We start from the raw sequence: 14612 nt of genomic DNA on the forward strand, positions 1-14612 counted from the left end.
GCATCCTTCGATTTTTCTGCATGTGGCCCTCGGAGGATAAAGTTTGGATAAAGTTTCCCTCGTTTTCATCAGCAGAGTCGAAATACTAAATGATGATGAGGTCAAACAGTCCATATGTAGATGTTCAGTTTCACAAACAAAAAAAATACAAGTTATGTTTGGGTTTGTGCATTTGAGAACGTCTGACAGCTGCCAAATGTGAAGACAAAATGGGAGCCAAAGAGCGCCATTACACACAGCATCCCCCGAGAGCAGGCATCAGCAGGTGAATGATGGCCTGCACTCTTTATCCACACAAGCCCCTCATGAGCATACCATCCAGACATAAACACAGACTGATGGTTCGAGGGACTTGACATCTGGTGAAGATCTCCAAGACCTGAATGCTCTCAAGTCTCTGTAATGGAATTAGCATTTTCTGTGCATCTTTTACCAGCAAATTACTTTTAAATTCCCCTAAAACTACCAACCACCTAAAACTATGTGTGGGCAAATTAGAAAGTGAAGAAAAAAAGTGAGGTCGATGCAAATTAACAAATACAAAAAAAAAAATCAAGTTGCATTCCAACAATAGCGACAAGAAAGCATCGCCCGTAGAAACGAAAGCCGACACATGTTAAGCATTTGGTATCTTAGCTGAAGCTAGATGAGCAGGGTCATTTCAGAAGAGCATAATGGGCACGGTAATGGAAGGCAGTTGTGCCGACTTCCTCTGGAGCTAATCAAAATATTTGGGAGCAGCGCAGCACTACCGTAACGGCCTTCAAAGTCCAAGTGTGAGGCCAAATTACCACTCTGACAAGTCAACATCGGCAAGAGGCCTTGACAGGAAAAAGGCTTACCTCACACTTAAACGCGTGCAAAGGAATCTTTTGATTAATTAGCAGTTAACCCAGAAATTTGACATTGGGCATTCTTCCCTGACCACAAACTGATCAAAGTGCTAACGAGCTGACAGAATTTGCACCCTTTTTTTATTTAGATTACAGTGCTTGAAAGTGGTTTGGGTGAATTAAGTGCAGAAATGAATTTATTAAATAACTCGTGACACCAATCATTTCCTCCATCTTGTAGCTTGAGATAACACTATTTTATTTCTTCCAGAATGCATATTGTTGCTTTAATTATAGGCGTAAAGTTTTTTTAGAGAAGAACCCACGACCATCTCACTACTTGGGGCTCTATTTTCATGTCTGGATCAAATCGAGTGCAAAGTGTGCGCACGGGTGGAGTTTTCTTTCTTTCACAGCCGACTCACTTCCTAACCATTAAAAGTGGCTTCCCTCGTTCCCTTTAAATTTTTGCTATTTCGGAAGGAAAAATTGACTCGCTGCAGTCCATGCAGAAGATCAAATGTTAACAAGGGATGGCCCGATCTGATATTCAGTATCGCATCGGCTCCCGATCCGGCTCTTTTATGAGTACCGAAGAGAATTGGATTCAGTCATGTGATCGGACCGATCCAGTTTCACGTGTTTCGACGCACTTTTCCGTTTTTAAATTCCGGGATTACTTTTCACTACAACAAAATGATAGTCAAACGAGCGGTTTCTCATGACCAGCAGAGCTCACTTTAATACTTCCTATTGAATTTGTCACTTACAAAAGAATTAACAGCAAACACTTGTGGAGTCGTTTCAAGGATTGTCAATTTATTTAATGATTCATTGTCGTGGAAACACTGGCTTTTGATGTCGAATGGACTTTTTGGAGCCAAGGTACCAAATTCTTTTTCGACACTAAATTACAATAAATATTTAAAAAATATAAAAAAATAAATAAAAATAATAATTTTTAAAATTGGCACATGTGAATGTTAGGTTTAAGTTAAAACTTATTTAAAATCGGTCTACATTATTGTCTGAACTTTTTGCACAACAATTATTTTAGAATAAATGAAATCTTTATTTAAATGTTTGTTGGGTTTATTACTTTCATTAAAATCCTAATCAGACAGAATGAGATATATATATATATATATATATATATATATATATAGGGGGGGTCATATTGGCCAGCCCAACAACAATCCTTTCAATCTGTGTATGATTCCCTCCACTCAGTAGCATGTAAAAAAGAAAAGGAATAAAGAGCAAACCCTAAAACTCGGATTGAATCGGGCGTAAAAAAAAATCTTGATCGGGATATCGCTACTCTCACGTCCTTACAGCACATGTGCCACAACTTAGACCTGCTTTCACGTGGTCAAAAATCGAGTTTATTTTCTGTCGCCAAATTGCCAGGCGCACTGGGGGCATTTAAAAGAAAACCCCCTCAGACGAGCGTGGCGCGGCACTGATCTGCCAGGCAAATTTCCCAAACAAAGAAAATCAAGATGTGTCCGTTTTTAAGCCCGTGCGCTCTCTACGCAAATAGAGCCCACATCAATCAATGGTCCAAGTCCAACGAACACATACAGTAACTACACGACGTCCCACTAAAAAATTAACTCGGCAAGCAAACCATTTGTTGTATAAAACACACACAAGCTACCACATCCTATGACAATGACAATGCTGCACCTCAAAGCACACACACGGCAAGCTTCCAAACAGTTAAAAATAGAATACGATCCCGTGTGCATGTGCTCGCGTGCACGTGTGGACAAGTACTCACCTATTACACACACACGCACGGGAAACATTGCATTCAAAGACATCGCAATTGCCAGGCCAGCAAGGACGGATATTCCATGCCCAAGTCCAGAAGGGGGCGTGGCCTTAGTAGAAACGCTAAGCCGTCTGCGTCCAGATGTGCGGCCATGTTCACAATCAGTCACACACACAATCGTTTGCTGCAGTAGATATAGCGGGAGACGCAGACACAAGGGCAAAAACTAAATCAACGTGGACCAAACAAAAGTAGGAGTATGCGCGCGCACACACACACACACACAAACACAGGTAGGGAAATTAAGAGCTAAGAAGATTTTGGAGTTAAAAATAACCAAAGGAGGAGGCAGAAGGCTAAAGCAGCGTGCTGCCAATCCACCCGGTCTGCTCGGATAATAACGTAAAGACCCCATGCAACACCACATTTACATTTCTCAATCAATGGACGCAGCTCTTTAAAAGGGCAAGACGTGACTCGCATGTAACCAAATAGTTACAACTACCACATGAGCCTATGCAGCTCCAAGAACATTTTGTTACACGCACACACATACAGTACATACCACCAGTCTGAGCACAGATTTGTTCATCTGGCCCTGGTGGCCGGATTTCTGTGCCCATAAATGAGATTATAAAAATGCACTAAACACAAATATGAGTACGACTATAGACGTCAAAAATTCATGTGAACTATTTCTATTAATTTAACATTTTTTTCATTTTTTATGAAAACCTAGAATTTTTTTATTGTACATTTATAACAGATAGAAAATTATCATGCGATCAATTACGAATAAACGCCCCTTATTTATTTATTTATTTATTTATTTTAATTAGGCCCGTCAGGCGATACATTTTTTAAATTGTAATTATCACATGACTTCACTAGTTAACTAACGATTAATCACACATTTTATATCTGTTCTAAATTTACCAAAAAAAATGTCTAGGTTTTCATACTCTTATTAGCAAAAGTGGAAAAAAAATGTTAAACTAATAGAAATAGTTTAAATGAATTTTTTACATCTATCGCTGTCAATGGCAGTGAATGAGTTAAAGTGGAAGTCAACCTCAAACATTTCTTGACAATAATATGTTACATGTGACCTCACTAGTCTAAAAATGACATTCTGATTAATATTACATTTGTGGAATATGAGTTATGAAGCAAAATCCAGCCATTTTTATCCATCTCTGGGGGCGGCCATTTTGCCACTTGCTGTCGACTGACGATGACATCACAGTTGCTCAGGGCTCAGTCAACGACCAATCACAGCTCACCTGTTTTCTGAAGCTGAGCTGTGATTGGTTGTTACCTGAGACCTGTGCAACTGTGATGTCATCGTCAGTCGACAGCAAGTGGCAAAATGGCCGCCCCCGGAGATGGATAATAATGAAAATACCATTTTTTTTTATTAAAAGCTGCTGTTCTTATGTTCTGTTACATCCAGATGTTGTTGTGAGTTGTAATTTTCCCACAAATGGCAGAATGCTGGATTGGTGATTTACAAGACATGTTTACAACTACTTAATCGTGGCAATTAAGCACAAACTATGAATGTTAAGTTTATGTTAAAACTAGAATCAGTATACATTATTGTCTTAACATTTTGCACAGAAATTATTTTTGAATAACACCTTTAAATAAACGTCTGTTGGGTTTATTCGATTAAAATCGTAATGTCCTGAATGACTAGGAAAAAAAATAAATAAGAGATTTTATTTTTTTGCCTATATTGCCCAGCCCTACACCATAGTGATGATTTAGGAGAACGATAGTAGTAACTAGGCTTTTGACCTGATCATGATTTTTGGAGCCAAGCATCAATCAGCGAGAATTTAAAAAAATATATCTCCGCTCAAAGGTCAAAGTGATTTATCTTGGCCTCATTTTTTACTTACTTACTTTAGATACTTAAATCACAAAACCTGGCAGTTAAGCAGGGGTGTGTAGACTTTTTCAACTATATAGCTCAAATTACATGGTCTTGTTGGTTTGAATTATGATGCAATAGAGGCAATCATATGGCGAGAGCTAATGTTCCTGGGTTAAAGCCATTCTGTAATAACTCTTGCTCCCAAAAACATATAAATAAGTGTCCCAAAGACGTGTTTATACGTTTTTAGTGTGTGTGTTTTTTAATGCTAGAGCATATAGAAGGCTTTGATGCAGCCTCTCAACTGCAAATAACGGTTGAAGAAATGGTAGTTATTACACAAATGACAAGTAGGTGGCAGCAGAGCAAAAGATATCAACCAGGGCCATGTTGAAAAAAAACTCAATTACTCACAATTCTAAATAGATTTGTGAATAATGAAATTTAGCTATATTCTAATGCTAATTTGTGCAAAACAGAAACAGAAGTTTTTTTCCTGATGAAAGAAGAAACTTTAATCTTTTTTTTGGTAGGTTCCATGTTTTTATAGCAATAGAACTCAATATTCTGTGGGCCTCGCAAAATTGGTCAAAATCCAGGAAAACAGCCGGGAGTGAAGGGGATTGCTTCAGTGAAAACGGCTGGGAGTGAATGAGTTCAACCGGACTCTTTGGCCAGTCCTATCTTTTCACACCAATTCAAAACGTGCAACTATCAAGCAAAGCTCACCTCTCTTACGTGCATGTTTTTCAGTTGAGCTTCAGCCTCCTGCGCAGCCACAGCCAAGATGCCCGTTCTCTGCCCGCGGCCCCACTGCCCGTGAACTTGACCTTGACCCTGAAGCATCTCCAGGAGCCTCTGGATGCTCTCGTCTCTGGCGCCCAGCGTCTGCTTTTGAGAGTCGATTCTCACCTCCATCTCTTCCATTGTTTTCCTCAGCAGGAACAGCTCCTTGGCCTGACGCTCGTGCTCCGACTGCAGGTGGCTGAAATTCTCATGCGACGGGTCCAGAGGTGGTGACGAGTAGCCCTCGCAACCCGGCACCTGGCAAGGGCTGCAACGCCGGACCAAACTGGGGCTGGGGGCCGCTGCTTGAGTCGGGCTGTGCTTTGGCCCCGGATGAAGGGTGCCGGCCGGGCTGACTCTCTGCGCGGCTACGGGACTGGTAGAGCCATAGCCCGAGCTGTGAATGATGACGTCCACTTCCTGCTGCCTTGGATTGTACGTGTTGGACGGACTCGCTCTCGGGCTGTTCTTTGGTGCAGGACTGTGGAGGTTGCTGGGACTTTCTCGGGGAGTGTGGCCAGGACTGAGGCTTCCTCTGTGGTCCTGCTCCATGCGGAGGTCACGGCAGGAAGCGGAGGTGCCTTGCTGATGGGGTTGCTGCAGGCGGCTGTTCATCTCCCTGTGGGCCCTCAGCTCCTCCTGGAGCTCCTGAACTGTCAGAGGAAGCTGGTTGGAAAAAATAAACAAAACGGACATTCTTCATTCAGTCATTCTTCTGTTATGTTCAAGTGTTTGACACATGCAGGAAGCCACTCGTCCTCAAGGGGGCGGCATTCCACTACACACTGGTCAACACACATTTTGGTGCCAAGCAAGTTTTTAGGGCATTTTGATGTCACTAAATCAGAAAATTTGATTTTTTTTCTCCCCCGAATAGGGTCTAATTTCTTACAAACCGTTTACAATAAGCTAGTGTTAATTTTTTCATTCTTAAATTTAGTCTCAGGTTTAGTACAGTTTCAATTATGCTTGTTAGATTATATTGCTGTTTTTATTTAGTCAACTTTTAGTCAACTATAAATCTAGCATTTTAGTCTTTATTTTAGTCCAAGAAAATGTAATTTTATTTGTCTAGTTTTAGTCAACAAAAACTGTCAACACTTTAGTCTAGTCTTAGTCAGGACAATCCTTATATATTTATATATTTTTTTTTTTTCCTCAGCAGATAATGTTGAACTTTTCCGATCTAAAACTATAACACATAAACTTTTCGATGAAAAACAACTTCACACACAATTACAGTAGCTACTATGGCTCCATGCTACGAGCTAGTAAATTAGCCAGCATTAGTTAGCTGTCGGATTAACATTATTGTTGGACCGTTATAGCCGTTGAATTAATGTTACATTAGAATTATAATTTACTTTTTTTTTTTTTACCTTTCACCGTGAATCCACCTCGTCTGTCCCATGTGTTTTTGCATGTTGCACTCGCTATCTGAAAGTGGTTGTCATGTGACTGTGTCACATGAAAGTGTCTCAGGATTTTACAAAATCATATGATGTTCATCTCGTCTTTGTCTATAGATTTTAGTCCAGTTTTTATTAAGTGAAGTACATTTTCATCTCGTCTTCATTATTAGACGGAAGTGCAGACTGATTTCCCAGTTATTGTTTATTAACGAGGGTTTTAGTCTAGTCTAGTTTTTGTCCGGTGAGAAATGTGTGTTGCATAAAATATTTTTGTTTTTGATACGATATTGTAAAAGACCTTAGTTATTTTTAAGAGAAGAGCTTATATGAAAGTCATGTTTCATGTCAAAATCAAGCACAAAAAAAAATCTGAAATTGAGGCAATATTAGCAAACATTCATCAATCTAAAAAACTAGAGGAAAATACCCAGAAACCATCAAAAGGATACCTGACTCATTCAGCCATTTTCAGCGGTAAAAAAAAATTATATTTTGTCCAGAATTAATTTAATAACGTCATTATTTTTCATAAACAATTAATAGCTTTAAAAACTAATTTTGCCACTGAGCCATGATTGGTCGTTACCCGTTTTCTCAGTCGGCAGAAAGCGGCAACATTTGTATTTAAAAGGTATTAATTGTACATGAAAAATAATAAACTTATTATCGTTTACCTCTGAAAATGGCTCAATGAGTCAAGTATCCCTTTAACATATCTTTGGCACCCCAAAAAAATAATTAAATTAAAGTAAATGTAAGGTGCAAGATTAATACTTGTATTGGGAAATAAAACTTATTTACAGCTAAAAAAAAATAATAATAATTATTAATTAAAAAGGACCACGCGTGTTCTAAAAGTAGCTAAAAGTGATGGAGTGTTGTTATTTTCTAGGAATGCTGTAGAAGTTATCATTTAAAATGTAAACACTAAAAAAAAATTTTTTATAGAAATAAAGTGCTGCATACTGACAGCCATCCGTTTCTGACTTTCTTGTAAATAATTATTGATAACTATCATGAGAAATCATGCACATGCTCAATGTTATAGATGCATCGCATTCATCATTAATATATAATTCAAGGAAATGTGATCAAATATCACAAGCGTGTTTCAACACGGTCGCCCTTCGCATTAATCAGTAGCCAAGAAGTGGCTGACGGTGTCAAAAAGGTTGATGACCCATTGTTTTAGAGCCTTGACAGATTTATGAAAAACTCTATGATATTCCTACAAACACTCATTTTTCTGCCTTCGCATCCAAAAGGTCGGTCGGGGGCACCGAGGACACAGCTGAGTTGAAGGCAGGCGTGGGTGACATCCCTTCACCCCTCCCTCCCTCCCTCCCCAAGATGCTAGAACTGAATACTAAGTCAGAGTGTGTGGACAATACTACACACACACACACACGCACACTCAATATGTACACACATATTCAAGCAGATGGTTAGGTGGGAGTGTGTTTGGCACAGCTGAGGGAGAAAGTGACATTCCTTATGCAAATCAAGCCGCTCTGATGTTGACAACTTTGCAAGGTAACTCAAAGGATAAAATATACGCAACGTGAATCATCCACACCGGAATCATGACGATGGGGTTATAGCTTATTATTTTTATTTTTCTCTGTAGTATACAGTATGAAATGTACCAAACATATGGAAAGTTTAAACATTTGAGGAAAACGATATAAAATATATTTATTTACTAAAATATCGATATAAGACGAAACGTTGGTGTTGAGGCGCGATTTTGAATCTTCATTTCAGACTTTTTTGGTACTCCAGAAAAGTGTTTAAAAAAATTCCAGGGCGAGAGTCTTAATTGGCAGATTTCTTTTTATTATTTTTTTATGTTTTGGGGGGTTTCCCCTCCAAATTTTCATGGAAAACACACAAGAATTATTGGGAAAAAAAAAGATTACCAAGGGCAGTCTATTATACAATATTCTTAATTAGTCATAAAATAGTCAGAGGGACAACAAGGAGAGAATTGTAAAGTTAAATAAATACTAAAGAACAAATTAGTGTAACATAGTTTTGAATTATATATTTCCTTTCAATTTAATCAGTCGATTTTTTTTATTTATTTATAATAAAAAAAAAAGTGAAATTTACCACAAATATAAAAGCAAAGTTATACTTGTTTTGGGTTTTTCATTACCGTTATTTTTTATTTTGTTGTGACTTTTATAATTCTGTTAGTTTTGATTAGTTTTTTAAAGCAGGTTGATTAGTTTTTAATATTTTTTTAATGCTTCATTTTAGTTCAGTGTTTATTAGCTATTTTTTAAATACTGTAAACAGAGAATTTGTTGAATGCAAGATTTAAAAAATATATATAATAATAATAATAATTAAAAAAAGAACCCAGAAAGCTCTTTACTACAATTATAATTAGTTGCAGTTAATTTTATAAATGTAAGATGAAGTTTGTTTTTGTTTCATTCATCATTTTTTCAATTTTAGTTATTTAGTTGTTGTTAACTAACACCCTTGGATGTGAAAATTCCACTCATGTTTCAAAAAAAAAATTTATGTGTTGCCTTGAGGAATAGTTGCTAAGCTGTGTTCGAGTCTGGCAAACACTAAGAAGTCACGTTCCCATGGAAACTCCATGCTCGGAGCCTTGAAAGCATCTTTCCAAAGGGAACCGGAAAGTAGCTGTTCTTTGAAACCTTAACAGCGGGTACACAGAAGTTTTGAGAAGAGGTGCGATGTCTACGGGACACGTGAATACAAAATAAGACAGATTGACTTGTGTGACCGTGGCTCACTGTTGATGTCACTGTTGACTCGTTTTGGTGCAGTAACATTTCCGTGGATGTGAACACTTGTGGATCATTCAGCAAATGATTCGTTCCAAAAAACATGAAAAAAAAATGATGACTTACCTGAATGTTATCTTGATCCGCTCTGTAATTGTCCTTCAGTGTGGAGGTCCTCGGTCCGTCCTCCCGCCTGACGCTTTTGTCTCTCTTGACGTCCGGACTCCAGAAGTTGACATTGTTGATACCGTGGCCCGTCCTTCCGTTCTTGCTTCCATCCAATTCTCTTCTCAGGCTGTAATTTTCCCTCTGAAGCTCTCTCAGCTGAGCCTGGAGATCAGACGCGGGAGGTTCTTGGTAACCGGTGGAATCCGGCGCCTGTGGACGTCTCCCGGACTGAAAGCTTTGGTCTTTGCCGTAGTGGTTGGACATGTGATCGGGGTCGGTGGAGTTGACATTTGGGCTGCTGCCCACACCGGCGCCGCGGCCGCCGTAGGAGAAGCGGCTGGAGTTCCTTCCAAGTGTCATGGTGCCTTTCGGGTAACTTCCCGAAGGTTCCAAAGAATCCCGCTCACAGGAGTATGTGCCCGAGGTGCCGTACGCCGCGTTTAAAGACTGGATGTTTTCCATTGACAAAGTTTTACCGCCCGGGGCTGTTGCCGAACCGCACGTCTCCTTTGTATGTGCTGCGACGCCAGGTTTCTTCAGCCTCGACGTTGATCCTTGACTTGCTGGTGGTTTTGAAACGGGTGTGGACACTGAGCCGGGCTCGAGTCCGGAGCGGCAGCCTGGTGTTGAACTGGTCTTGGCTTGTTTACCTTTGGCTTGTTTTGCAGACCTTGAAAAGTGTGAATGAGATGCGGCGCCATCTGCGTGCCCGCTGCTCTTTGACGCAGCGGACAGCTTGCTCTGCGTCGGCTTGGCTCGAATATTTAGAGGCATTTTTATACGGCTAAGTTTGGCATGTTTATGATACACTTAAGGTCAATGGTTTTGTATCCCTTTATGGATTCCGTGTGGATTGTGGGGCCAACTCTTGGCCTCTCGGTTTTCACCTGCCCATCGTGGATTCAATGAGGGCTTGAGGAAGAAACTTGAAGGGTTTTGTCCTAATAACAGAAAGGGGTTGCCGTGGGCAACAGGCAACAGGGCTCCCAAGTACAGCAACCCAACATGACTTGGTTTCAGGTGCAGGACCGGACATCATGGATCCTTGATAATGAAAAAAAAAAAAAGAGAGAAATCAGTCAAAAAAAAAAAAGATCAGTGCTGAATCTTAATTACAGTTGGGCTTATGGTATGTAAATTTATGAGCACAACTGTAAATGTACAAAACCTAAATGTTGCTTAACCCTGGACAACCCAAGAACCCTTTTCTTCTTTGGAAAATTATGAATTATATATTAAATGACTGCTATAAGTTCACTGAACACCAAAATATATGTTTTTTCAATTTTAACCCTTTTTTTTTTTAACTAGCTCAGAGTTGCTAATTTATCAAAATATATATATATAAAACATACTCCTAGGCATTCTGCAACATGATATGAAATAGATTAACAAAAAAAAAATAAATACAATTTTACCATCTGATGGTTTGCTGAGAAGATAGTTTTGTTTGGATTGATTTCCAGCTCAACAAAACAGCATGTTGCCAGCCATCTTGTCACCACCACTCTGGCTCATGTAAGTGCAATATTCATCCACTAGATGGCCCCATGCAGGGGTCAGAAGTGGCACTCTGGACTTTTGAAGATCAATTTGTAAAAAAAAATAAATAAAAATAAAAAAAAGTCTTTGTTATTTGAGTAGCAGAATTTATAGGGGCCAAATTTGACCCAATGGGTTCTCCAGGGTTTAATCGCACACATCTCTACTCATGTCTGCTTTAACCTCTGAAAAAAAATCGAAATAATTGCTGCAGTATTTTAGAATTTATGGACACGAAGCCTTTTTCTCACTATGCGGTTGTGCGGTAATAGAGAATTGCATTTCATTTTATATTATTTCTGGTCGAGTGTTAAATTATTTATTTGTATTCAATCTAATTGAGGTGTAGCTCACACATTTGAATTTGAGATTATGCTCTATGATACATTTTTTGCAGTTTTACAAGTTTGCACAACTTTCAAAATTCGCCCCACAAAAATAAACAGAATGGAACCAACTGATCGACTCGATTCACTTTGTCACCAATTATAAATAAACCAGCAACAAATAACAGAAATACTTGATGGATTCTCAGAATTATACAGGGTGTCCATAAAGTCTCTTTACCATTTAAAAAAAATATTAAAAATGCAATTGATTAGATATTTTATTCAGATTTGTTCTATTGTATTCAGTGTTTATTAAAGTTTTTTTTTATCACACTGCATTTGTGTGTTTCAGGGATCCTGTTTGTCAAAGAGGTGATGTTGAATGAACCCCTACAAAATGGCTACCCCTCAAGAGAAGGCGCAACGTGTCTCATGGTTTATTGAAACAAAATCGGATAGGCAGACTCAGCGAAACTACCGAAATAAGTATGGAAGAAATCCACCATCACGTCCGTCAATTCGTGCATGGCACAAGAAATTTATGGAGACAGGGACAGTGTTAGATAAAGGAAGGAGTGGGCGACCTTTGACCTTTGACAAACAGGATCCCTGAAACACACAAATGCAGTGTGATAAAAAAAAAAAAAACTTTAATAAATGCTGAATACAATAGAACAAATCTAAATAAAATATCTAATCAATTGCATTTTTAATAAATTTTTGAAATGTTAAAGAGACTTTATGGACACCCTGTATTTGGGAACATTCTACTGGACGCCATCTACAAATGCAACTGACGACCTGAGACCAAATTCATCAGATCAGATGTTAAATGGTGTGACCTTCAACCTCATGAAAGCTGTCATAGATTATCGTTAGAGAAGGTTCTCCAGGTTAAAAATTTGCTGGCACTGTTAACGCACCACGAATGATTATGTTCAGCACATGCTGTGAAACTTCTCATTTAGTTCGGACGATGTGGCGTTCGTCTACCTACACCTGACCCCAAATTAAAACGTGTGGCTCGGTGTACAAGATTATTGGATCACGAGCGCATCGTAGGGAGGTGATAAGCAAGACAAAGTACTTATTATTATTTTCCTATTTATCATTTATCGTCACTAGGGTTGCAAGTGAGTTTGCCTAATCTCAGATGATGGGGCGAGAGGCGGAGTCTACAAATACAGACAAAGAAGCATACAATACACGTACAGGACAAATGACATTCTTCAAGTCACGTAAGAAACATGTTTGGGAAGGTGGGTGGAAACAGGAATATCCATGCAGAGAAAACCCACACAAGCACGGGAAGCCAATGTCAGAACTGACACACACACACACACACACCAAGAATTAAAAAACACATCTATCTGATGGGTCAGATATTGGAATGGCCTGTAAATCATAGTCAAATCCAAACTTAATCCCTCCTCTAATCCAAAAGGATTGGACGGACGCTGGTGGTCACTGCACAACATCCAACTGAGTGATTGGTTAAATCTGCTTGTCACTCATAACACAGCTGTCAATCCGTCATCCCTCATTGTTGCACACAATGAATTGGAACTGTTGTGGGGAATCATCCAAAATGTTGCTACATTGCAATAAATGTGGCCGGTGACCAGTTTCGAACCGGCGTGGGCAACTAACAGCCACACTAACAAGTTGCACAATGAACCCGTTGAGCAACTAAGCGAAACAAATAAGGTAGCAACTGGAAGTATCTCACTTGCCTTTGTTTCCCCCTAATTGTCGTGATGGGCCAGCTGTTGCCTGGAACAAAACGCCGAGTGACGTCACTAATGAACGCCCGGGACACCTTAGTGAAACATTTAAACTCGCCATCCACTATTTTGATGGCATGCAAGTGCAAAACGGCAAAACTCTACTACAACTGCATGAGGGGATTAGTTTCTTGCTCATATGCGCACGGCTACATGCTACACGAGTCCGATGCCTTACATAATAATTAATCTCAAACACGGAGTTGTTGTCATGCATGCGTTTGACTCATGTTGGCAGCGGCAGCGGAACACGGAACACCCGCACCTAACGCGGACGCGGACGCACCTGTCTTCCATCAACCGGTGTCCGGTTCCTCGCTCCAGCCTGCACCTGTCCGGGGCAGACGACTCCATCGCGGTCACGGTGTCATCCGTTCAGCTTTGTCTCTTGCTGCCTCGTGCGCGCGTGACCTCCGCTGCCATCCTTCGTAGTGTCCGCGTGGGCGCGCGCTCCCAACTGTCGGCGCGTGCGCGGCAGGACTGCTGCACTAGCCCTGTACGGCTGTAACTGTGATTGGACCGTTTCGTCATCATCATCACACCTAGTGTAATGATGACACCTACATGGACGTCAACTGGTCATAAAACTTTTATTTATTTTAATAAAAACAACTGTCTTTCTGCCATACAGTAGAGCTCATGACCCGCATTTTTACATCTCAGCTTTTTTATTTTTGCAAACCTTTCTTCTTGTGCCTGTGTCAAAGCACCCTCTGATCTCATCATTCTGCTGTTTTACTCTTTGTTTCAAGATTCCCCCATGAACTTTGACCCTTCCAAGACCAACAGGTCCATGTTCTGCGAGAACTTGTGCAAATGTGGTGGAAAGACCGTTTTTGGGATGGTTTCAATGTCCCTCTTGTAAATTTTGTAATTTTACCATAAAAAAAATACATTTATGGCATTTACTAGGGGTGTGCACAAAAAAAAAATCGATTCTCATAAGAATTGTGATTCTCATTTAGTACAATTCAGAATTGATTTTAAATGTCCCAAAATCGACTTTATTTAAATTATTGTTTACTGTCTTGCCTTTGTCTGTGTGTGCCTTTATTTGGAGCGCTGTTTATGTTGTACCCAGGTTTGGCCACTGAGGGGCAGTGTGGTCTAATTCACTTAAGTTGTAACCACATTAGAGAGTAGAAGGAAAAAGTCACAATCAAGTTATTCCAGTAAAAGTTTTTTTTTCCAGCGTGGAGCCGTCCTTTTGAGTGATAAAAGTGCCGCTAGTAGCGAGTTTTTATTTTTAATTAGCATTAGCGAGTCAGACTGGAGTAGATCATTACAATTCCTTGCACATCTATAGATTGAAGCAAAAATCATTGTCGATCAAATCATTT

At 39.6% G+C, this 14612-nt stretch overlaps 1 protein-coding gene across 1 annotated transcript in view; it reads right to left on the reverse strand.

Moving 5' to 3' along the window:
- LOC144053523 (ERC protein 2-like) overlaps nucleotides 1–13782 on the reverse strand; it is an 85517-nt gene extending 71735 nt beyond the window's left edge. The window contains exons 1-3 of the mRNA XM_077568056.1: nucleotides 13559–13782; nucleotides 9576–10661; nucleotides 5219–5941 (exon numbers count right to left, since the gene is read on the reverse strand). Coding sequence (XP_077424182.1) covers nucleotides 5219–5941; nucleotides 9576–10391 — 1539 coding nt within the window. The 5' untranslated portion in view covers nucleotides 10392–10661; nucleotides 13559–13782. The remainder of the gene's footprint in view (nucleotides 1–5218; nucleotides 5942–9575; nucleotides 10662–13558) is intronic.
- Between the last annotated feature and the right edge of the window lie 830 nt (nucleotides 13783–14612).

This window comes from Vanacampus margaritifer, chromosome 1 (genome assembly GCF_051991255.1).
Source record: "Vanacampus margaritifer isolate UIUO_Vmar chromosome 1, RoL_Vmar_1.0, whole genome shotgun sequence".
In the NCBI taxonomy this organism is placed as follows: Eukaryota; Metazoa; Chordata; class Actinopteri; order Syngnathiformes; family Syngnathidae; genus Vanacampus; species Vanacampus margaritifer.